The 23,463-nt window shown below is 43.3% G+C and overlaps 1 protein-coding gene across 3 annotated transcripts; it reads right to left on the bottom strand.

Annotated features, from left to right (window-relative positions):
- Positions 1 to 18,212: 18,212 nt before the first annotated feature.
- LOC100135781 (SOX9) lies at positions 18,213 to 22,719 on the bottom strand. Of its 3 annotated transcripts, NM_001124179.1 has the most exon segments (4): positions 18,221 to 18,415; positions 18,704 to 20,853; positions 21,351 to 21,598; positions 21,918 to 22,545. In NM_001124179.1, coding segments are annotated over 3 exon segments (1,467 nt in total). In that variant the 5' UTR covers positions 22,358 to 22,545; the 3' UTR covers positions 18,221 to 18,415; positions 18,704 to 20,074.
- Between the last annotated feature and the right edge of the window lie 744 nt (positions 22,720 to 23,463).

Consider the following 23,463-nt stretch of genomic DNA (forward strand, 5'->3'; position numbering starts at 1 on the left):
CTCATCACGTGAGCGTGGTTCAACCTACCACTACACACAGCTTCTGGAGTTCTACAATGACTCAGACATGTACATGGGTAGTGTTGTCCCTGATAACAACACAGTAACACCTTAACTGGTTCTGCACTTTGTTACATCTGATATTTAGTTGGAAAAGGAGGACCTGGGGAAGATACATTTTAGCTGAAGGACAGTTTACTGTCATTTGGGTTCAAGTCAAAGTGGAATGTCAAGGCCATGTCGAAAAGGAACATTTCTCTAAAGTTGTTTCAGTGAACATTTCAGTCACTTAATGTCTGGATGCAGGAGAATTTTGTCATATTTTTTCCTCATAGACCTAGTCAAAAATAGCCTGGTCCCAGATCTGTTTGGAATGTCTTGCCAACACCTATGGCTTTTGTAACACCAGACCGATCTGGGTCCAGTCTAAAGCACCACAGTCCAGGCTGAAGGACTTCCCCCTGTGGGCCTGTGTCTGTCTCTCTCTCTGGCCCAGGCTCTGCCTTGCCTTGGTGCTGGAGTCAGTGGGGAGATTACGTGGCCTGTGTCTGTCTGTCTCTCTCTCTGGCCCAGGCTCTGCCTTGCCTTGGTGCTGGAGTCAGTGGGGAGATTACGTGGCCTGTGTCTGTCTCTCTCTCTGGCCCAGGCTCTGCCTTGCCTTGGTGCTGGAGTCAGTGGGGAGATTACGTGGCCTGTCTGTCTGCCTTTTGGAGCTCTCAGCCTCTCAGGGATTGGGTCTTTGTGGGGCCGGGAGTGGAGGGAGTGGAGGGAGCTGGAGCTGGTTCTGAGAGTGCCCACCGAGAGAGGGGAAATGCGTTTGACATACTCTCGGCGTACACAGTCGGGGAGACTGGAACAGCAGGATACGATTAATGACCACAGAATAAGATTGTTACAATATGGCTTCCCTCGCTTCGCCCCCGCTTTCTTCCTTCACCGTGGGCCTGTCATATTTCACTGGTCTGGGAGAGTGTGTTTTTAGGGGGGGGGGGGCTTTAATTCCTCTCTTATTGTTGTCGCCCCATCTTTTCTCCTCCTCTTCCATGCTCCCTCTCTTCGTGTAGGACATTGATATGCAACAGGGCCTTCCTGGATCTGGTGCAGAAAACCTTTCTAATGAGGAAGTTTGTCCAACGCTAATCCAGCATTACAGGGACAGTTCCCACAAATTAAGTGTATATATGAACAACTCACTTTAAGGCAAACAGAAGATATAAAACGCTATTTACATATCTCCTCCATGCTCTCTGACTGTAAGCAAGATATTCTGTGATGTTTAGCCTGTGTTTGAAGTCTGCTCTCCTCTGTCTGTGTCCATATAAAAACATAGAGAAACAGGCGACCAGGCTAATACATCTGGAGAAATAGACAGAGGGAAAAATAGACAAGAAGATGCCAGGTGTCTAACAGAGATCATGTAAGATGAGAAGAGAAATACAAATCTCTCACTTAAAGGCAGATTCCCACAATAAATGAGAGAGCACAGTGTCCAAAGAGGGAGCTAGACCTGTCAGACACTGTAACTAGGGTTGTAGATCTCTCTCTCTCTCTCTCTCTCTCTCTCTCTCTCTCTCTCTCTCTCTCTCTCTCTCTCTCTCTCTCTCTCTCTCTCTCTTTGACAACAGTCAACCAGAGCTGTGACAGCTGTTTGTTTGAATTAATCCCGCTACCACAGCCACTAGTGGTGTTGTGGTCCTCTGCTTACAACACTGATAACACTCTCAGTCCAACCCTGACCCTCATAACACATTGTAAAACATTTGTTGTATAATAAATAAACAGAGGTTTTAACGCAAGGGCACATGGTGAGAGATGGGATGGAAAATCTGGAGGCCAAATGTGGCTGAGTCACTGAGATTGTTAGGGGTGAAATTTAGAGCGGTCCTCAGAGCTTTGAGGTCAGTTTCTCAGACCAAAGGGTTAGGGCACGGATGGAGGGATCTAGGAAGGAGGGAATAGACGGAGGAGAGGAAAACAGGCTGGGGAAGGAGAAAAGCGTAACAAGGTGTCGAACAGGCACCCTGGATCTTTGCACATGACTGACTTGCATAGCTGGACCCGCGCTGTGATGTTTGTTGACATGTCCAGGACAGAATTCCAAAGTTTTCACAGCAATCATCAGTCAGGAAGAGGCTTGATTTTTCCCAGGGTCAGGAAAGCTTCTCCCGGCCTCCCTATTGGCTGCTGCCAGACAGGCCTGTATGCGAGGCCAAAACATGCCAACTCAGCTAGTTGCCATGGCAACCTGTGGCAATGGGTTGGTAGGGTGGCAGGGGTGTTCCTCTGAGGCTTGATTCCAAGGGCCCTTGGCCCTTCTCACAGCAAGTTGACCACGTAAGCCAACATATGTCATAATAGGGAAAGCATTTATATAAATTTACTCTAAATAAATATAAAATCATGTAGAAAATAAAATAACTTGCAGAAAACAGCACAAATTCTACAAAAGTGTAACAAAGATATTTTCTTGACTCACAGACATTGCATTCCTTCTAATAGGAGATACTGTAGCTTTGGATACATAACTCTTTCACTTGACAACCCAGATTCCTACTCAGCCACATGGGCTTCACTCTCACTGACATCTCTCCTGGAATTTCACAGCACGTTACAGAATATCATCATGTTGAGAGAGAGAGAGAGAGAGAGAGAGAGAGAGAGAGAGAGAGAGAGAGAGAGGGAGATCTACAACCCTAGTTACAGTGTCTGACAGGTCTAGCTCCCTCTTTGGACACTGTCCTCTCTCATTTATTGTGGGACTCAAAGTGGGAGATTTATATTTTTCCTCTCATCTTACATGATCTCTGTTAGACACCTGGCATCTTCTTGTCTACTTTTCCCTCTGTCTATTTCTCCAGATGTATTAGCCTGGTTGCCTGTCTCTCTATGTTTTGATATGGACACAGACAGGTCCGCAGGGTTAGAGAGGCCTTGATTGCTTTTACCTCTCTCTCTCTCTCTCTCTCTCTCTCTCTCTCTCTCTCTCTCTCTCTCTCCATCTCTCTCTCTTTTTCGATGCTCTTCTGTTTAGACATGATTGGGAAATTAAGAACTATCTGTATCACTCTCTTTCAGTTTCCTTCTATTTCTCTACCTCCATCCCTCTGTCTGTTCTAGCCCCTGTTAGAAAGAGAAAGAGGGATCCTATCCCAGTAAGGCAGAGTGAGAGAAAGAAAGAAAGAACGAAAGAAAGAAAGAAAGAAAGAAAGAAAGAAAGAAAGAAAGAAAGAAAGAAAGAAAGGAGGGGGGTTATGTGTTCAACATGTGGCAGACCCCATCAACCTGAACATGTGCTCTCGCTCCACACACCTGTTCCCCCAGCTGCTGCTGCAAAGCACTCTGGGTCATGATGTTAATTACGTGTTTTTCTCTCTCTGCCCCAGGCGGGTACAGAATAGGGGTACTGCCTGTAAGAGGATTTAGGGGAGAATGTCCCAGGCAGGAACAGAATAGGAGTACTGCCTATAAGAGGCTTTGGGGGAGAAGGTCCCAGGAGGGAACAGAATAGGGGTACTGCCTATAAGAGGCTTTAGGGGAGAAGGTCCCAGGAGGGAACAGAATAGGGGTACTGCCTATAAGAGGCTTTAGGGGAGAAGGTCCCAGGAGGGAACAGAATAGGGGTACTCCCTATAAGAGGCTTTAGGGGAGAAGGTCCCAGGAGGGAACAGAATAGGGGTACTGCCTATAAGAGGCTTTAGGGGAGAAGGTCCCAGGAGGGAACAGAATAGGGGTACTCCCTATAAGAGGCTTTAGGGGAGAAGGTCCCAGGAGGGAACAGAATAGGGGTACTGCCTATAAGAGGCTTTATGGGAGAAGGGCCTTTAGATTTAAAAGAGCTTTGTAAATCCACTTGTGTTCACTGGTACTGTATGTAATGTAGAATGGAAGTGACCAGTCTGCCCAGGTACTGCATGTAATGTAGAATGGAAGTGACCAGTCTGCCCAGGTACTGTATGTAATATAGAATGGAAGTGACCAGTCTGCCCAGGTACTGTATGTAATATAGAATGGAAGTGACCAGTCTGCCCAGGTACTGTATGTAATATAGAATGGAAGTGACCAGTCTGCCCAGGTACTGTATGTAATATAGAATGGAAGTGACCAGTCTGCCCAGGTACTGTATGTAATATAGAATGGAAGTGACCAGTCTGCCCAGGTACTGTATGTAATATAGAATGGAAGTGACCTGTCTGCCCAGGTACTGTATGTAATATAGAATGGAAGTGACCAGTCTGCCCAGGTACTGTATGTAATGTAGAATGGAAGTGACCTGTCTGCCCAGGTACTGTATGTAATATAGAATGGAAGTGACCAGTCTGCCCAGGTACTGTATGTAATATAGAATGGAAGTGACCAGTCTGCCCAGGTACTGTATGTAATGTAGAATGGAAGTGACCAGTGGTGGTCTGCCCAGGTAGGAAGGTATGAATGGACCTCTGTTGTAAATTGGGAAATAAAAAATTAATATAAGCATCTTTAAAAAATAATTGATGATAAAATCATACTAAATACTCATGGGGACCCATCTCCAAGGATTTGTAACCATCAAACAGATAAACCGACTAAAAGAGATGAGAGACAGGCACTCTGTAAAAATGTTTAATGTTCCCCTCCTGCAATTACAGTCTCATTAAAGAGTCCCGTGGAGAGCCCCTCTGAGGCAACTGTGTTTCAAAGTGTTCCCTTCTGCACAAGAAGATCAGGCTGGGGAAAACTGCTGATGTTTCTGAGGTAGAGTTGGAGACACTCAGCATTCTGATGTTTCTGAGGTAGAGTTGGAGACACTCAGTAGTCTGATGTTTCTGAGGTAGAGTTGGAGACACTCAGAAGTATGATGTTTCTGAGGTAGAGTTGGAGACAATCAGCAGTCTGATGTTTCTGAGGTAGAGTTGGAGACACTCAGTAGTCTGATGTTACTGAGGTAGAGTTGGAGACACTCAGCAGTCTGATGTTTCTGAGGCAGAGTTGGAGACACTCAGAAGTATGATGTACTCAGCAGTCTGATGTTTCTGAGGTAGAGTTGGAGACACTCAGAAGTATGATGTTTCTGAGGTAGAGTTGGAGACAATCAGCAGTCTGATGTTTCTGAGGTAGAGTTGGAGACACTCAGCAGTCTGATGTTTCTGAGGTAAAGTTGGAGACACTCAGCAGTCTGATGTTTCTGAGGTAAAGTTGGAGACACTCAGCAGCCTGATGTTTCTGAGGTAGAGTTGGAGACACTCAGCAACCTGTGGAGAAAATGATAAGGGGGCATGGTGTAGAGAAAACAATACTTCCTCCCACTCCCCTCGCCTTTGCACTTTTCATGTAGCCTACTTTTGTCCAGCTAATGTCCTACCTAGAACTATTTTAGGTTCTAAGTAGAACCCTTTGTGTAAAAGGCTCTACATGGAACTCAAAAAGGTTCTACATGGAACCAAAGGGGTTCTACCTGAAACCAAAAAGAGTTCTTCAAAGGGTTATCCTATGGGGACAGCCCCAAAAAACCTTTTAGGATCTAGATAGCACCTTTTTTTCTAAGAGTGCACCAATCAAGCACATTACGGACTAACCATTAAAATCCTGTTGCTGCATGATTATATGGCTATGACAATACTGGTCAAATTAAAAACCCACATCTGTATCTCAATGTAAAAGCCTACTGTGATATCGTTCTGTAGTCTGGGCCCTAAAGCTGATTGTCTCCCAGTGAGCCAACCATGATGAATTTGACAGGGCCTCTGTAAAAACAACACTTGGAAAATTATAACTGCCTATTAGCCTCTTTTCTCACTGTGAGTATACACTTATGCCTCTTACAGTGAAGTGATATTTTGTCAAATTCTAGAATACCTTAATGTGGATGGAACCTCTGAACTTCTGTTATTCTAACCCTTTCGTGTGTGTGTGTGTGTGTGTGTGTGTGTGTGTATGTTCATGGTTGTGTGTGTGTGTGTGCAGAGCTAGCATGGTGGAAATGGGCCTGTGAAGACTCCTCATTGACCGTAAAGATTCTGCCCTATATTTCACTAAGCTCTTTCCCAAGAGGAAGAGGCAATAGTAGAGATGAACCATGTCTGGACACACATGTTGGAGTAAAGTCTGTTTACAAGTGGAGGAGGAGGAGGAGGAGGGGGAGGGGGGGGGTGAGGGTGAGGAGGAGGAGGAGGAGGAGGAAAATAAGGAGGAGGAGGAGGAGGAGGAGGAGGAGGAGGAGGAGGGGGAGGAGGAGTGGGAGGATGAGGGTGAGGGTGAGGAGGAGGAGGAGGAGGAGGAGGAAAAGAAGGAGAAGGAGGAGGAGGAGGAGGAAAATAAGGAGAAGGAGGAGGAGGAGGGGGAGGAGGAGGAGGGGGAGGAGGAGTGGGAGGATGAGGGTGAGGGTGAGGAGGAGGAGGAGGAGGAGGAGGAAAAGAAGGAGAAGGAGGAGGAGGAGGGGGAGGAGGAGGAGGACTACAGGGGTGTGAAACGAAACTCCAAACAAAACATGGTTTCTTACACACATGCACACACACAGTACAAACACATCCCCCACCCGATAAACAAGAGAGCATCTGGAAACAGCGTGTCATCGGTCGGTCGGCAGGGTTAGGCTTGGCTTGCAGAGGCATGGCGGTGTGTGTGACAGCAGGGTGGAACATCAGTTAGAAGGAGCTGTGTTGCTGGGTCATTAAACACACAGCCATGATGGGTTCCACAGCTCATTGGGAGACTGTAGGAATGAAGCTGGGAACAAGACAACACTTGGAGGGGGACATAATATGATGTAGTGTCATGTAATATATGTAAATACAGTATATGCAGCTTTTGTAGGCTAAATGTAATATCCTGCCCATTACATTACAGAGTATGGCCTAGAGCAAATTAAATGAAGCCAATTTGTGCCATGTTGCCCATTTTTATGGAACGGAAGAAAAATAAGGAATGACAGTTACTAAAACTTTTATTTTTATTTAATTTGAATTACTTTTGCAGCGATACGAGACAGAAAGACAAAGTTGTGTTTGTTACTTTTGCAGTGATTCGAGACAGAAAGGCAAAGTTGTGTTTGTTACTTTTGCAGTGATTCGAGACATAAAGACAAAGTTGTGTTTGTTACAACATGTTTTGTTTCCTTCACGTTCTCCTTTGCATCCAAGAGGAACCAGACCCCAGAGTGTGAGCTAGAGTGACTGGTTTACTGCCAGGTTAGAGAGAGTATATCTCTCAGGAATCTCCATTCGCCCCTCAACTTCACTTGGTTGAGGTATTAACTTGTTTGCTGAGGGGATTTGGTCTGCCTGGTTGTCCAACATTGGGAACAGAGAGAGACAGGAAGTGGGTAACTAAACATATTGTTGTATAGGAGAAGACTGATTATCTGGGAATTGGCTTGGTTCAATGTTGAAGTAGCTGTGAGATCCAATCCTCCCCACCCCCACATGTATGCACACACACACGCACACACACACACACACACACACACACACACACACACACACACACATACACAAATACACACAAATACACACACACACACACACACACACACACACACACACACACACACACACACACACACACACACACACACACACACATATACACACAAATACACACACACACACACACACACACACACACACACACACACAGTTAGCTTAGCTGTTGTTTTTTTGCCACCACTTTACGATTTGTTTTGTTGCTCCCAGTGTTATACAGGAAGACACAAACAGAAATGGCCTTCCATAACCACCAGTACAAACACAGACTTGTGTTCACATCCCACTATTGCAGTGCAGGGACAGTAGATACTGCTCAGCAGATACTGCTAATTTACACTAATATTAGTTGGCAGTGGCTATTTTACAAAACCAAAGTGTTGATTGCAGGGTAAAAGGAAACCACTGTAATATTGTAACTTTGAACTATCTCTTCAACCATCACATTATCACTCTGTTAAATTTCACCTATTTTCCTATTCTAATATAGATGCCAGTCTGCATTCCACAAATATATATTAGATAAACCTTCTGCAGTTTGATACAACTACATTTATGCCTCAAGTATCAACTACCAGAGGTCAGCTTACACCTATTCAATCTAATGAATAGGAGGTATCAGTTTTACTGCCATGTTGATACACACAAACACAAATAAACTATCCACTTGGGGAAAGTATTGTTAACTGATATGTTTGGCCGAGATGTAGCCGGTAACACCAAGAGTTATCAGAGACAAATTAGTCTACAGTACATAGTAGGTAACGACAAGAGTTATCAGAGACACATTAGTCTACAGTACATAGTAGGTAACACCAAGAGTTATCAGAGACAAATTAGTCTACAGTACATAGTAGGTAACACCAAGAGTTATCAGAGACACATTAGTCTACAGTACATAGTAGGTAACGACAAGAGTTATCAGAGACACATTAGTCTACAGTACATAGTAGGTAACACCAAGAGTTATTAGAGACAAATTAGTCTACAGTACATAGTAGGTAACACCAAGAGTTATCAGAGACAAATTAGTCTACAGTACATAGTAGGTAACACCAAGAGTTATCAGAGACAAATTAGTCTACAGTACATAGTAGGTAACACCAAGAGTTATCAGAGACAAATTAGTCTACAGTACATAGTAGGTAACGACAAGAGTTATCAGAGACAAATTAGTCTACAGTACATAGTAGGTAACACCAAGAGTTATCAGAGACAAATTAGTCTACAGTACATAGTAGGTAACACCAAGAGTTATCAGAGACAAATTAGTCTACAGTACATAGTAGGTAACACCAAGAGTTATCAGAGACAAATTAGTCTACAGTACATAGTAGGTAACGACAAGAGTTATCAGAGACAAATTAGTCTACAGTACATAGTAGGTAACACCAAGAGTTATCAGAGACAAATTAGTCTACAGTACATAGTAGGTAACGACAAGAGTTATCAGAGACAAATTAGTCTACAGTACATAGTAGATAACACCAAGAGTTAACAGAGACAAATTAGTCTACAGTACATAGTAGGTAACACCAAGAGTTATCAGAGACAAATTAGTCTACAGTACATAGTAGGTAACACCAAGAGTTAACAGAGACAAATTAGTCTACAGTACATAGTAGGTAACACCAAGAGTTATCAGAGACAAATTAGTCTACAGTACATAGTAGGTAACACCAAGAGTTAACAGAGACAAATTAGTCTACAGTACATAGTAGGTAACGACAAGAGTTATCAGAGACAAATTAGTCTACAGTACATAATAGGTAACACCAAGCTTTATCAGAGACAAATTAATCTATAGTACATACAGTTGAATTCGGACGTTTGCATACACCTTAGCCAAATTTAAACTCAGTTTGTCTCAATTCCTGACATTTAGTCCTAGTAAAAATTCCCTGTCTCTGGTCAGTCAGGATCACCACTTTATTTTAAGAATGTGAAATATCAGAATAATAGTAGAGAGAATGATTTATTTCAGCTTTTATTTCTTTCATCACATTCCCAGTGGGTCAGAAGTTTAGTATTTAGTATTGAAGTTAGTATTAAGGTCAGGGCTTTGTGACGGCCACTCCAATACCTTGACTTTGTTGTCCTTAAGCCATTTTGCCACAACTTTGGAAGTATGCTTTGGGTCATTGTCCATTTGGAATTTTTTTCTGAGGTCTTGGCTGATTTATTTTGATTTCCCATGATGTCAAGCAAAGATGCACTGAGTTTGAATGCAGGCCTTGAAATACATCCACACGTACACCACCAATTGACTCAAATGATGTCAATTAGCCTATCAGAAGCTTCTAAACCCATGACATAATTTTCTGGAATTTTCCATGCTGCTTAAAGGCACAGTCAACTTGGTGTATGTAAACTTCTGACCCACTGGAATTGTGATGAAGTGAAATAATCTGTCTGTAAACAATTGTTAGAAAAATTACTTGTGTCATGCACAAAGTTGGTGTCCTAACCGACTTGCCTAAACTATAGTTTGTTTACAAGAAATGTGTGGAGTGGTTGAAAAACGAGTTTTAATGACTCCAACCTAAGTGTATGTAAACTTCCGACTTCAACTGTAGTTGGTAACAACAAGAGTTATCAGAGACTATATAGTACATAGTAGGTAACAACAAGAGTTATCAGAGACTTACCAGGCTATAGTACAAGAGGGAACTTTCTCTCAAATGGCACCTTATGGGTCCTGGTCAAAAGTAGTGCACTATATAGGGAATAGGGTGCAATCTGCGACGTGCACTTTCTCTTTTCAACAGATGGAGCCAAATGGAAAGATGGATGGAAAATCCACAAAATTGAATTACTATTGTAAAGAATTCTCCTTAGAACAAGGAAGAATAACAGGGATAAGAAACAGAATCTTCTATTATTTACAGCTCAGTCATCTATCAGCTATTCCTGGGTTGAATTACAGGAATTATTGAAGTTCAGACAGTTCCTGTGGCCATTGAGGCTTTCCTATGCTTTTATATAAGTTCTGTAATATGTTGATTGTATCGCAAATCTTTCATATCAGGTATTGTAATCTTACAGTCTATTCAAATGAGACACAGGCATGAGGAATAACATCTTGTTCTATGTTAAAAGTACAGCACAGTAAATCAGCCTCCAACTGCTACTGCAGCGTACTGTGAGAAATCTGTCCCTTCTGTTAGGTCAAACCTGTTGATCAATAGGAGAATGATGATTTATCTGTGTCTAAATGCAGACAGTTGTGTGTGTGCGTGTGTGTGCATGGGTGGGTGTGTTGTTTGTGTTTGTGTGTGTGTTTTAGCCACTACCTCCACCACCATGCTCCACCCCACTCCCAACCACCCACCTCTCCCACACACTGGCCGCCGGTCTGGTGCACATGAGACCCTCAGACACACTTAATGAGATTATGGTAATATAATTTATCAGCACTGACCTGGGGCCTGTGCCAGGTTCCTTCCACATCCTGAGTCAAAGGCAGGGAGGAGGGAGCAAACACACACACTTGCACACATATACATACATATGCAGGCACGCGCACACACACACACACACACACACACACACACACACACACACACACACACACACACACACACACACACACACACACACACACAGTGAGCTCAATATGGGTTGACTGCCTCCAGTAGACTGGCCTGGCCTAGCCTGGACCCTTGGCACAGGGGCATTTCCTCATAGGGCGGCACAAGATGGATGTTAAGAGGGCAAAGACACACTGGCACTTCCTGAGCCTGATTCCCCAATGGCACCCTACTACATATGTAGTGCACTACTTTGGACCAGGTCCTACAGGGAATAGGGTGCCATTTGGGATGCAGAATGGGTCTAAGGCTGTGTCAGAACACTAGCTGTCTGCCTGCCTTATCGTAAAATAGTGAACAACAGTGAATGTGACAAGTTCTGGTGTATGAATAGTATACATAGCGAAGTTATCATTACTCATTGTGTATTTATGTGTTGTGCTATCATTTATCTCTCTGCATTGTTAGCAAGGGCCCATAAGAAAGCATTTCACTGTTAGTGTACACCCTTTGTTTACGAAGCATGTGACTGTAGTTATACACTGAGTGGACAAAACATTAGGAACACCTGCTCTTTCCATGACATAGACTGACCAGGGGAATCCAGGTGAAAGCTATGATCACTTATTGATGTCACTTGATAAATCCACTTCAATCAGTGTAGATGAAGGGGAGCTGAAAGGTTAAAGAAGGAGTTTCAAGCCTTGAGACATGGATTGTGTATGAGTACCATTTTTTCACGCTCAACAGTTTCTCGTGTGTATTAAGAATGGTCCACCACCCAAAGGACATCCAATATTAGGAAGGTGTTCTTAATGTTTTGTAACATCAGTGTAAATCCTGACCATAGAGATGGTGACGGAGGATGTGACTTGCAGGTTGCCATACACAAGTCAAGTTTGCCGGTTTGAATCCCATATCAACCCTAATCACATTTCTTACCTAAACGATCCCATAACTTTAAACAATTGGAATTACTTTTCTAAACTTAACTAATCACATGGTAGACTTGAGGTAAGTCTAGTTTGTCATCCACTCCCACCATAATACTAATCACATGGTAGACTTGAGGTAAGTCTAGTTTGTCATCCACTCCCACCATAATACTAATCACATGGTAGACTTGAGGTAAGTCTAGTTTGTCATCCACTCCCACCATAATACTAATCACATGGTAGACTTGAGGTAAGTCTAGTTTGTCATCCACTCCCACCATAATACTAATCACATGGTAGACTTGAGGTAAGTCTAGTTTGTCATCCACTCCCACCATAATACTAATCACATGGTAGACTTGAGGTAAGTCTAGTTTGTCATTCACTCTCACCATAATACTAATCACATGGTAGACTTAAGGTAAGTCTAGTTTGTCATCCACTCCCACCATAATACTAATCACATGGTAGACTTGAGGTAAGTCTAGTTTGTCATTCACTCTCACCATAATACTAATCACATGGTAGACTTGAGGTAAGTCTAGTTTGTCATCCACTCCCACCATAATACTAATCACATGGTAGACTTGAGGTAAGTCTAGTTTGTCATCCACTCCCACCATAATACTAATCACATGGTAGACTTGAGGTAAGTCTAGTTTGTCATTCACTCCCACCATAATACTAATCACATGGTAGACTTGAGGTAAGTCTAGTTTGTCATCCACTCCCACCATAATACTAATCACATGGTAGACTTGAGGTAAGTCTAGTTTGTCATCCACTCCCACCATAATACTAATCACATGGTAGACTTGAGGTAAGTCTAGTTTGTCATTCACTCCCACCATAATACTAATCACATGGTAGACTTGAGGTAAGTCTAGTTTGTCATCCACTCCCACCATAATACTAATCACATGGTAGACTTGAGGTAAGTCTAGTTTGTCATCCACTCCCACCATAATACTAATCACATGGTAGACTTGAGGTAAGTCTAGTTTGTCATTCACTCCCACCATAATACTAATCACATGGTAGACTTGAGGTAAGTCTAGTTTGTCATCCACTCTCACCATAATACTAATCACCAGATGCAGCAAGTTTTCAACTTGAGGGTATTGTTCCCTTGGCAACGCACCTCATGACTGGCCAGCCAGTGCTGGCTTCTGGTTGTGTGAGTGTGTGTGTGTGCGTGCGTGCGTGCGTGTGTGTGTGTGTGTGTGTGTGTTTGTGTGTGTGTGTGTGTGTGTGTGTGTGTGTGTGTGTGTGTGTGTGTGTGTGTGTGCGTGCGTGCGTGCGTGCGTGCGTGCGTGCGTGTGTGTGTGTGTGTGTGTTTGTGTGTGTGTGTGTTTGTGTGTGTGTGTGTTTGTGTGTGTGTGTGTGTGTGTGTTTGTGTGTGTGTGTGTGTGTGTGTGTGTGTGTGTGTGTGTGTGTGTGTGTGTGTGTGTGTGTGTGTGTGTGTGTGTGTGTGTGTGTGTGCTGCGGGGTTGAACTAAGGACTATTTGATCACTGTGATTTAGATAGAGTTTCCTCCAGGGGCTGTGTGTTGGTTTTAGCCAGTCTTTTATGGAGTAGCTGGCCATTGAAAAGTAACCTAGATGGGGGGGGGGTCAATTGAAACTGTCCCTTGTGTTCAGTCCAAATGGGAGAAGATGGCTTGATAGGAAAAGAGAAAATGTTGAGAATTAGGAAGCTAACGTTTTAGCTTGAAACATTGACTGTAGTGTACTAGACAGCGATTAAAAAGAATACTTGCTGTTAAAGAAATGAATAACGATGAGACACTATGGGGAATTGTGAAATAGATGTTGAAGTTGTCATCAAAAAAAGTTTGTATTTTCAGTGTTTTGACCCCCAAGCATGTTTCAGAATGAGAGCTTCTAAGTTCCTGTTGTTTTTCATTTCATCCATTGTGCAGTGTAATGAATATGCAACACACACTACTCCAAAACAAAAGCAGAATATCAGTAGTGTTTTCCTCTTTCATGTTCAGCACTTCCATTAAAGACATGCAAACACATGTGCACACACACAAACATACACCCAGCCACCCCACAATCTGTACTGTCTGTCTTGTTTAGTCTCATGTCACTTTGTTTTTCATATTTTATTGTCATTCAGTCTCCAAGGGTGATTGGCCAGATTTGGATCCTTTCTTTCCCTCTTCCTTGTTGTCCTCAGAAATACCACCCATTGGGTTCGGAAGGGTCAGGCGTCCCTGTAGAATATTAATGGGCTCGTTCTGGGAAAACTGCCCATGGAGAGGCAGAGAGATGCCTGCCTGGACAATGAAGAGAGGGAGAAAAATGTGCTCTTGTTTCCGATCCTCCTCAGGAACATTCATCAGCCCAATCCTGCTTTTCAGGGGTAGCACTGGGACCGCATCCATACTGTACATATTGACAAACTGGACTAAGTGGACTAAGCTGCTGCTGTAGACATGCATGTCTCTCTCTCTCTCTCTCTCTCTCTCACACACACACACACACACACACACACACACACACACACACACACACACACACACACACACACACACACACACACACACACACACACACACACACACACACACACACTACCATGGCTGAGCTGACAAAATGCTTGAGGGAAGCTCATCATAGGTTAATGTAAAGCCATGAATGTATTTATTATTCTCAGGATTATTCCTGTAACAGTATGTTTGAGGCGATTCTTCCAATCTATTTTCAACATTCTATCATCTCTACTGTCACAGTAAAGCACAGTCACAACTGCTTATGTAAAAAGGGATTCATAAATGTAATTGATTGAGATTGATTGATCCCCAATGTTTCTATTTCCTTCATTACAACTATTGTTGTCCTCCTTTGCCCCTGTGAATGTGGGTGTATGGAGAAGTTTCCCTTAGACGCTGATCTTGGATCAGTTTTGCATCATCCCCACTAAGGGTTAATGTAAGGCTTGGGCAAGGGGAAGCTGATCCTAGATCTGTACCTTGGCGGAAACATCGCCCTGGATCGTGAATATATTTCCTTGTATTACGTATTCATTGCACTTCCTTGTGGACGGCTGTTGTGAAGCTGATGGGTTATGTCCCTTACTCTGTTTGTCTACTACTGGGTGAGGCTCCAATGTGGCCATGGCAGTGCCCCTTCAATGAGTCACAGCCATGCTAGCAGCAAGAAGGGAAAGCCTCGCAGTCTGATGTCATTTCCTGCTTGGGTCTGGGCTATTAGGCTGTTACGGCACATGACACACTAATCTGATGAAATCCTGTGAAAGTGGCCCATGGTCACTGCCCTAGTTTTATTTCAGGGTGAGCAGCACCCTCTGTTACAGCCCACAGTATTGTAATGACCAGGGACTCTGTTACAGCCCACAGTATTGTAATGACCAGGGACTCTGTTACAGCCCACAGTATTGTAATGACCAGGGACTCTGTTACAGCCCACAGTATTGTAATGACCAGGGACTCTGTTACAACCCACAGTATTGTAATGATCAGGGACTCTGTTACAGCCCACAGTATTGTAATGACCAGGGACTCTGTTACAGCCCACAGTATTGTAATGATCAGGGACTCTGTACAGCCCACAGTATTGTAATGACCAGGGACTCTGTTACAGCCCACAGTATTTTAATGACCATGGACTCTGTTACAGCCCACAGTATTGTAATGACCAGGGCCTCTGTTACAGCCCACAGTATTGTAATGACCAGGGACTGTGGATATTTCTGTGCACATTTCTGCATGACTGTGTGCGATCCTGTTTCACACACACACACATGCATGCCGCACACACACACACACACACACACACACACACACATGGTAGGAGTGTGTGTTGATGATTTTCTCAGATGTCTTGGACATTAGTCCTCTCTCACGTATTCTTTCCTTCTCTCTGTGCTGTTTTAGAGAAAAGGTGAAAAAAAGGTGTGAGGTCAGGACTGGAAGAAGATGAAAAGCCAAACCCTGTATGACACCATATACGTAGAAGAATCACTGTTCCATCTGTGTTCAATGACAATAGTACAGACTACATTCAATTCACTAATTACTGTTTCTCTGTATAATCTCTCCACCTCTGTTTCTCTTCTATCTGTGTCTATCCCCATCTCCCCCCTCTCTCTCCCTCTCTCTCTCTCTCTCGCCTCTCTCTTCCTTCTCATCCCCTTCTTTCTCTCTCTCTCTCTCTCACCACTCTTCCATTCTCTCCCTGGTTTTCCTCCTTTCCAGTGGACCATCCTCGGCTGCTCTCTCCTAACCTCTGCCCCCTGCCCCCTCAGCCCCCCTGCCCTCCTCAGCCCCATTCCCCCCTACCCCGCTGCCCTGCTCCTGGTCTGGGCCACTGCAGAGAGGCAGTGATGGATGTGCCTCAGGGGATCTCTGGGGGTCTTGGCACGAGGGGGTCTGGGTCTTACACAGTCTGCTGCCTCCTGCTGTGGGGAAGAGGGAAAGAGGGGAAGCTGTCAACCTCCCCGTTAACCAAAAACACTTCTACATAACCAGGCTGGTGGTCAAGCAGACCACCATCCCCAACTCAGACACTACTGTTTACTACATTACCACACTGCAGACACCAGACATGGGCTGGGATTCTACACCTTTAAAGGTCAAGTTCAGTGTGGTCTGTATAGCACTTTGTAACATCGGCTGATGTAAAAATGGCTTTATAAATACGTTTGATTGATTGATTGATTGATTGGTTTGTTTGGGCCGGCCATGGTGAGATGGGTATCTTGTACGACACTGTTTAATTCCCCTGTTTTTGTCTGATGTCATTGGTGCATTATATTTTACATTTGGGCACGTCTCTATTCTAACCTTTGATGCACAGTTAAAGTTCCCTATACAGGACCAGTATAGTATTCATTCATGGCACACTAAGGCGGTGCATATTACTGGTTCCAGGTCAGCTTGCAAGGTACGATAACAATAAAAGAGTTGGCTACAACACACTATGAGACCCGGCTTTGGGCAATCAGCCAGGGAGTCCACAGATCTCAGTATACATTATAGAGTATTATGAAATAGGGGGTGAGTGCTATCAGTCCAGTATGTACAGCCAGTCAGTGAGGTAGTGAGGTAGTGGTGGGTTGGTGGTAGAGATCCAGTCCACTTGACGTGAGGACAGAGATGTCACCCGAGACCCTACCTCTAACGTTCAACATGAAAGCAACATTCTCTCAACATGAAGTTCCCCAACCTAGCCACTGATTGTGTTTACATTGTCATTGATTTATAGAGGGTGGCGCAATCCCATTATGTTATGGCTGGTAATGAATAAACAGAATTTAATGTGCAGTTTGTTTCTCTAAGCAGTGGGGTATACATGGTGGGGGAAGGGGTGTGGACATACATCATCCCAATAGGCCGTAGGACTGATGGCCCGGTGACCTCATGGTATGGGAAGCCTGCAGGACAGGATGAAAGGAAGCTAGTAGCCCCCTGGCTCACCAACCAAGGAGTACGAACATAAAGAGTGGAGCAAGCTGACAATGTAAACATATTCAGGAACTCTAGGGAGGACAATGGAAGTTTGCTTTGAAAATCATTTGTAGTAACACTTTATTTGGATGGTCCATCTGTAGATGCTCATACTATCAAACTATCTGTTGATAAGCAACTGCTTGCTAAGGTTACGGTTAGGGAAATGTTTAAGGGTTAAGGTTAGTGTTATGGTTAAGGTAAGGGTTAGGGTTAGGTTTATGGTTAAGGTAAGGGTTAAGGTTAGTGTTATGGTTAAGGTTAGGATTAAGGGTTAAAGTTAAGTTTGTTAAAACCTTTTGGACATTCCTTCATCAGGGTATTTTACATGATAAATGAATGTCAAATGTTGGCCTTGAGAAGTTACACACGCAGGTCTATTCTGATTCTACAGTGGTATTATCTACGTAGTTGACAGGTTATAGCATAGGAACTGGCTAGTCTATTTACATGGATTCAATGTTGTACAATGTTAATATTGTTTTGTGTTTTGTTTCTACTTTAGATAGTTTCTTTATTTTATAAGTTAAGTGTTTTCTCCTGTTTGATGTTCTGCAGTGGTTCTGACCTCCTTTTTAATGTGATTCTGAGTCATTAGATGACTTCTCCATCTTACTGTTTTCTCTCAGCGTGGGTCGACTTCCCTTACAAAGCATTGCATTATGGGTATAAAGGAACCCCACTGTTCCTAAGTTGACATGATAGAGACTTCCAGAAATGTAGTGGATAAAACTGTTCACCCCCCTGCTAGGGTGCATGTACATACTGCATCTAGAATAACATTCTCTGAATATCTGAAACAGAACCATAGAGTTTATTTTCAATATGTTTTCTTTTATTGCAAACAATATAATACAAAAGATAAGCTTCTTTTAAGACAATGGCGTGTTTTACCTAGGAAAACAAGAATTCAGTTGAATTACAAAGATGCCAACATGAGAAGATATGGAATAGAGAATAAAGAACACAACTTTTTTCAAAAACAAAAAAAGTATGCTGGTGATTCTATAGAAAGACTGCAGCCACAGCTCCAATAACCATGATAGACATCTTCACACTGCAGCCACAGCTCCAATAACCATGATATACATCTTCACACTGCAGCCACAGCTCCAATAACCATGATAGACATCTTCACACTGCAGCCACAGCTCCAATAACCATGATAGACATCTTCACACTGCAGCCACAGCTCCAATAACCATGATATACATCTTCACACTGCAGCCACAGCTCCAATAACCATGATATACATCTTCACACTGCAGCCACAGCTCCAATAACCATGATAGACATCTTCACACTGCAGCCACAGCTCCAATAACCATGATAGACATCTTCACACTGCAGCCACAGCTCCAATAACCATGATATCCATATCTGTCAGAATAAAACAACGCCCAGCTTTTTCTTTTTCCCATATTTCAGATCAAGTCTGATCACAATTCATCTGTACACAACTAGATCATCAAAATAACTATTTCAACTGAAAACATTTACAAATTATAAATAAACAAAGATGCTTAGAACAATCTGTACCACATGGAAACAGCTAACCCATCTGCAGAAGAGTTCATATTTTCTCATCTCAATTAGTCGCTGCTGAATTAAAAAGGAATAAAATGCAAAATAGTTATTACTTTTCAAATAAAATTAATTGCTAATGAATAAATTAGATGTTAAGACTGTAAGGAATAAGAGGCCAGAGGAACAACAACTGGAAGGGAGACTGCTGGGGGTCAAAGGCCACTTCCTGTATCTCTCCACAGACAGGAAGTGAGAACTCAGCTGTGGTTTCTAGGCTACACTGCTGCGCTAGCATCGCTAATGTAAAGAGTCTCTCTACTGCGCTTCAACAGGCACCAACGGCATGAAGGCAATTCAAAGCATTTCTCAGTCACATCTACCAACACAGTCAGTAAGGCCCCTGGTGTAACTATATGGCACTTTCTAATGCTATTAGCATTCCCAACACAATAACTTGCGCTGATGTGTTAATTGCTAACGCAGCAACAAGAAAATAGCGATAATTTGTCTAATTCACTGATGACATGGTCACATAATAAGTCACGGCCATAAACTATTTAAACACCAACTTTGCTCAGTTCTTATAAGATCTCGTAAACAATTACAGTAAGATATGTACATGAGAATCAAAGCAGAATGTATTAAAAGAGGACAGGCAGTGAGTAGGGGGACTATTTTCTTTTGACTTCCTGCTCCTGTACAAAAATACATGAGCGAGAAGTAAGGCCGCGGAGGACGTTGTTCACCTAAAGCATCTCTTCCTCATTAAACGTATAAATCCCCCGAAAGATATAGTACCAAAAGACAGTTCAGAACACATACACAGTACATACTAAAATATTTATAACAAATATATCCTCACGGAGGATTCCTCTTTTCAAAACGGAGTTTCTTTTAACATTATACCTATAAAAATATAATCACAACTCCGAGCGTTAAAAAAGGCACTGTCGTGAGCCGTTGTTCCCAAGATAATAAATGTTCATTACTTTGAAAAAGTTCTTGAATGTTTTTATATTGGCGGTGGAGGGTGTGTTGGCGTAGAGGCCTGTGGGCCCCTGAGGATTCTGGGAGATAAGAGTCTCTGGTAGGAGATGGGTTCTTATGGGACAGTCTGTGCTAAGGGCTGACCTCTAACTTCTGGACTCTCAGGGCCTGGAGAGCTGTGTGTAGACAGGCTGCTGCTCCCAGTGCTGTGGACTGTGGGTCTGGGTGGGCACCGAGGGCACTCCGGTGGGGTCGGCGATGGGGGTATACATGGGCCTCTGGCTGGGGCTCATATAGCTGCTGAAGGAATAAAGCCCTGAGCCTTGGGCACCTGCATGGCTATAATAAGAGTTGGCGCCGCCCTGGTGATCAGAATAGTCATACTGGGTGCGGGTAATGGAGGGGTAGGATGAGGCACTGTAGTGCTGCAGGTTGAATGAACCATAGGTGACATGCTGGGGAGGGGAGCCCTGCTGCTCACTGTAGTGACTGGGGCTCAGCTGCTCCGTCTTGATCTGAGTGGTTCTCCCCTGGCTCTGGCCTTGCTCTCCCCCAGTACCTCCACCTCCACTCAGGATGGAGATGGGCTGCTGCTGCTGCTTGGACATCCAGCCATGGCCTCCAGCACCCACCTGGCCAATGGAGTTAGAGCTGATGCCGCGGTAGCTGCCCGTGTAGCTCGTCTGGGCGCCGTTGATGCCAGGCATGCCGGGGTGCCCGTGGGGCGGTAAGTACTGGTCGAACTCATGGACATCGAAAGCTTCGATGTTGGAGATGACGTCGCTGCTCAGCTCGCCGATATCCACGTCTCGGAAGTCGATGTTGAGCTGGCGGCCCGTGCCCTCTTGCAGGGGGCGGCCCTCACGCTTCAGGTCGGCCTTGCCCACAGCCAGGTCTGTTTTGGGGGTGGTCGGTGGTGTAGGTGGGCCCTGGGACTGGCCTGCTGGTCGAAAAGCAAAGAGTTCATCTCACTGCACACCATCATGATATTATTGACACAAATGATGCAACCAGGGAGCTAATAAAGATATGCTTGGAAATTAAGAAAGTGCAGATAAGATTTCTGAGTTTCCCGCCATGAAGGGAATGGTGCCATTATCTAATGTGCTTTAAAGAGGAAGAGATAAGTGGGCAGAGTAAAGACAGGTGGTAGATTTGCATGATGGCTTGTAAAAACCACAAATCATTGACATGTGTGTTAGTTCATGAGAGCCCTAAAGGCACTGATATTCACGTTCTGAATAGGATAGTAGAGGCATTTACAATATAAAGATATATATATATATAACTCTTATTTCACCGGCATAATAGTGATTCCCATTCTACTTTAACATGATTATATTATAACATGATTATATCGACCAAAAGCAAGTTTGAGTAAACCTGGTATTATCTAGAACGACAATTTAATGAATTGTTCGAATGAATTGTTCTTACCTGAATGTTCACTGGGAGAATGCACTTCTCCCATGCTGGACGCGGGCGAGTCGGCTTGCTGGAGAGCTTTAAAGATGTCACCGGAAGAGATGTGGGTTTGTTCGCCGTCCTCTGGCTCGCTCTGCCCGTTCTTCACGGATTTTCTCCTTCTGGGCTGGTACTTGTAGTCGGGGTGATCTTTCTTATGCTGCACCCTCAAGCGTTCAGCCTCCTCTACGAACGGACGCTTCTCGCCTTCGTTGAGTAATCTGGAACAAGTATCGTATTATATTACACGTTTTCGAAGTGTTGAAACAAGTACTGTAATTATTACTATTATTATTAAGATGTTATTATTATAGCCCAATATTTGAAAACTACAAATTCGAATCGAATTTATGCCCATAATTTACACTATTGAATTGCAAATGTAGCTATACACCAGACATATTTCCAAATAACTGATTCACACTGCTATTAATTAAATCGTTATCTAAGAAGCTATTTGTGAATAGCACAATATTAGTTGATCAAATTAAAAATATCCTCAACTGTGGGGAAAAGAGATGATAATGAGTTGTAACCTACCTCCAGAGTTTCCCCAGGGTTTTGCTGAGTTCTGCATTGTGGAGATGTGGGTACTGGTCCGCCAGTTTCCTCCGGGCGGCTTGAGCCCACACCATGAACGCGTTCATGGGTCTCTTGACATGTGGCTTGTTTTTGCTGGAGCCGTTCAGTCGGACGGGCATGGGCACCAAGGTCCAGTCGTAACCCTTCAGCACCTGAGACACCGCATCTCTGATACATACAGGGAACTTGTCTTGGTCAGCCTTCTTGAACTCGCCGAGCACGCCGTCTGGACCCAGTAAGAGATGATTATCGGACGGCCTGGTATTCTCGGTGTCGGAACCGGAGCCAGACGGGCACGGCGAGCCGACCGAATCCTCAGACATGCTGGGGCTTGGAGCGTCAGAGAAACACTTCTCCTGTTCGTCTGTCATCTTCAGGAAGGGGTCGAGTAGATTCATGCGAAAAAAAATGACCGCTGAGCTAATGCAATGAATTGCTCTTGGAGGGAAAAATTCCTTCCTATCAAGACTTTAGAATCCAACTGCTGCTGTGCCCACGGGCTGCAATGAATGTCACTGAGTTCGCTGCGCAAATTGGTTGACAAAGATGCACTCCTGCAAACTGTCAGAATGTTAATGTGAAGTCCTTTCAAAAGTCGCCTATTCAAAGCACGTTTTCTTGCGACCCGATGGAATAGGCACGCTGCAAACGCACTCTAATTTATACTTATCTTGGAAATAAAACAATTTCTGACAAAAAGTCGCAATTTAATGTTCGCGTCAAACTTCCAAGATCAATGAGAGAATTATGAATACACTTTCAGTGTGAAGCCTGTATTTATAGACTGGTCCAAGTCAGGAAGGAAGCGATTGGGTGAACATTTTTAGGAGGCGGAGACGAAATTTGACTCTGCGCTCCCCCCAATCTTCAGTCAACAACAGAGAGAGGGACATAACATCAAATAAAATATGTTAATTTGTTAAATTATTTTTACTTTGTCGGAAAATGTTCATTTATTCAATAATTCATAATTTATTCCTTTATTATAAGCATGTAATCATAGAGTCATATTGCCTAGATACTTGTTTGTGTTCATTATTGGTATATTTTACTCAAAAAACGAAATATACAAATGTTCAAATATATATTGTCTGGTATAACCACCAGTTTGTCATGTGTCCATCTTTCGATTAAAGTATTAAACATAAAAACATGACCAACTCTATTGTCTTATTCAAGTACATTTTCTTACTTTATTGTTTGTTTTTATTTATTGTAGCACTTGTATTTTCAATAGAAACAAACTAAATTCATTTTGAAAATACATCTACGAGGATGTAGAGTTTCGTTTTGAAATGGATACTAGACTAGCTAATTTCATATGAAGAAGTACAGTTACTGAACATGATGTGGCATCTCAAATATTCAGCCAAAGAAACTGTTTTACTGATGTAAATTGGCCAGGCCTATTAACCTACATAAAAATAAAGTATCTGCTTAATATAATTCAGTAAAACCCATAATAGCTGTCTTGTTTTTGTGGTATCTCCTGCTGAATGCTTTC

The sequence above is a fragment of the Oncorhynchus mykiss genome, chromosome 13, assembly GCF_057628025.1.
Source record: "Oncorhynchus mykiss isolate SJ-2025 chromosome 13, ASM5762802v1, whole genome shotgun sequence".
Taxonomy (NCBI): domain Eukaryota; kingdom Metazoa; phylum Chordata; class Actinopteri; order Salmoniformes; family Salmonidae; genus Oncorhynchus; species Oncorhynchus mykiss.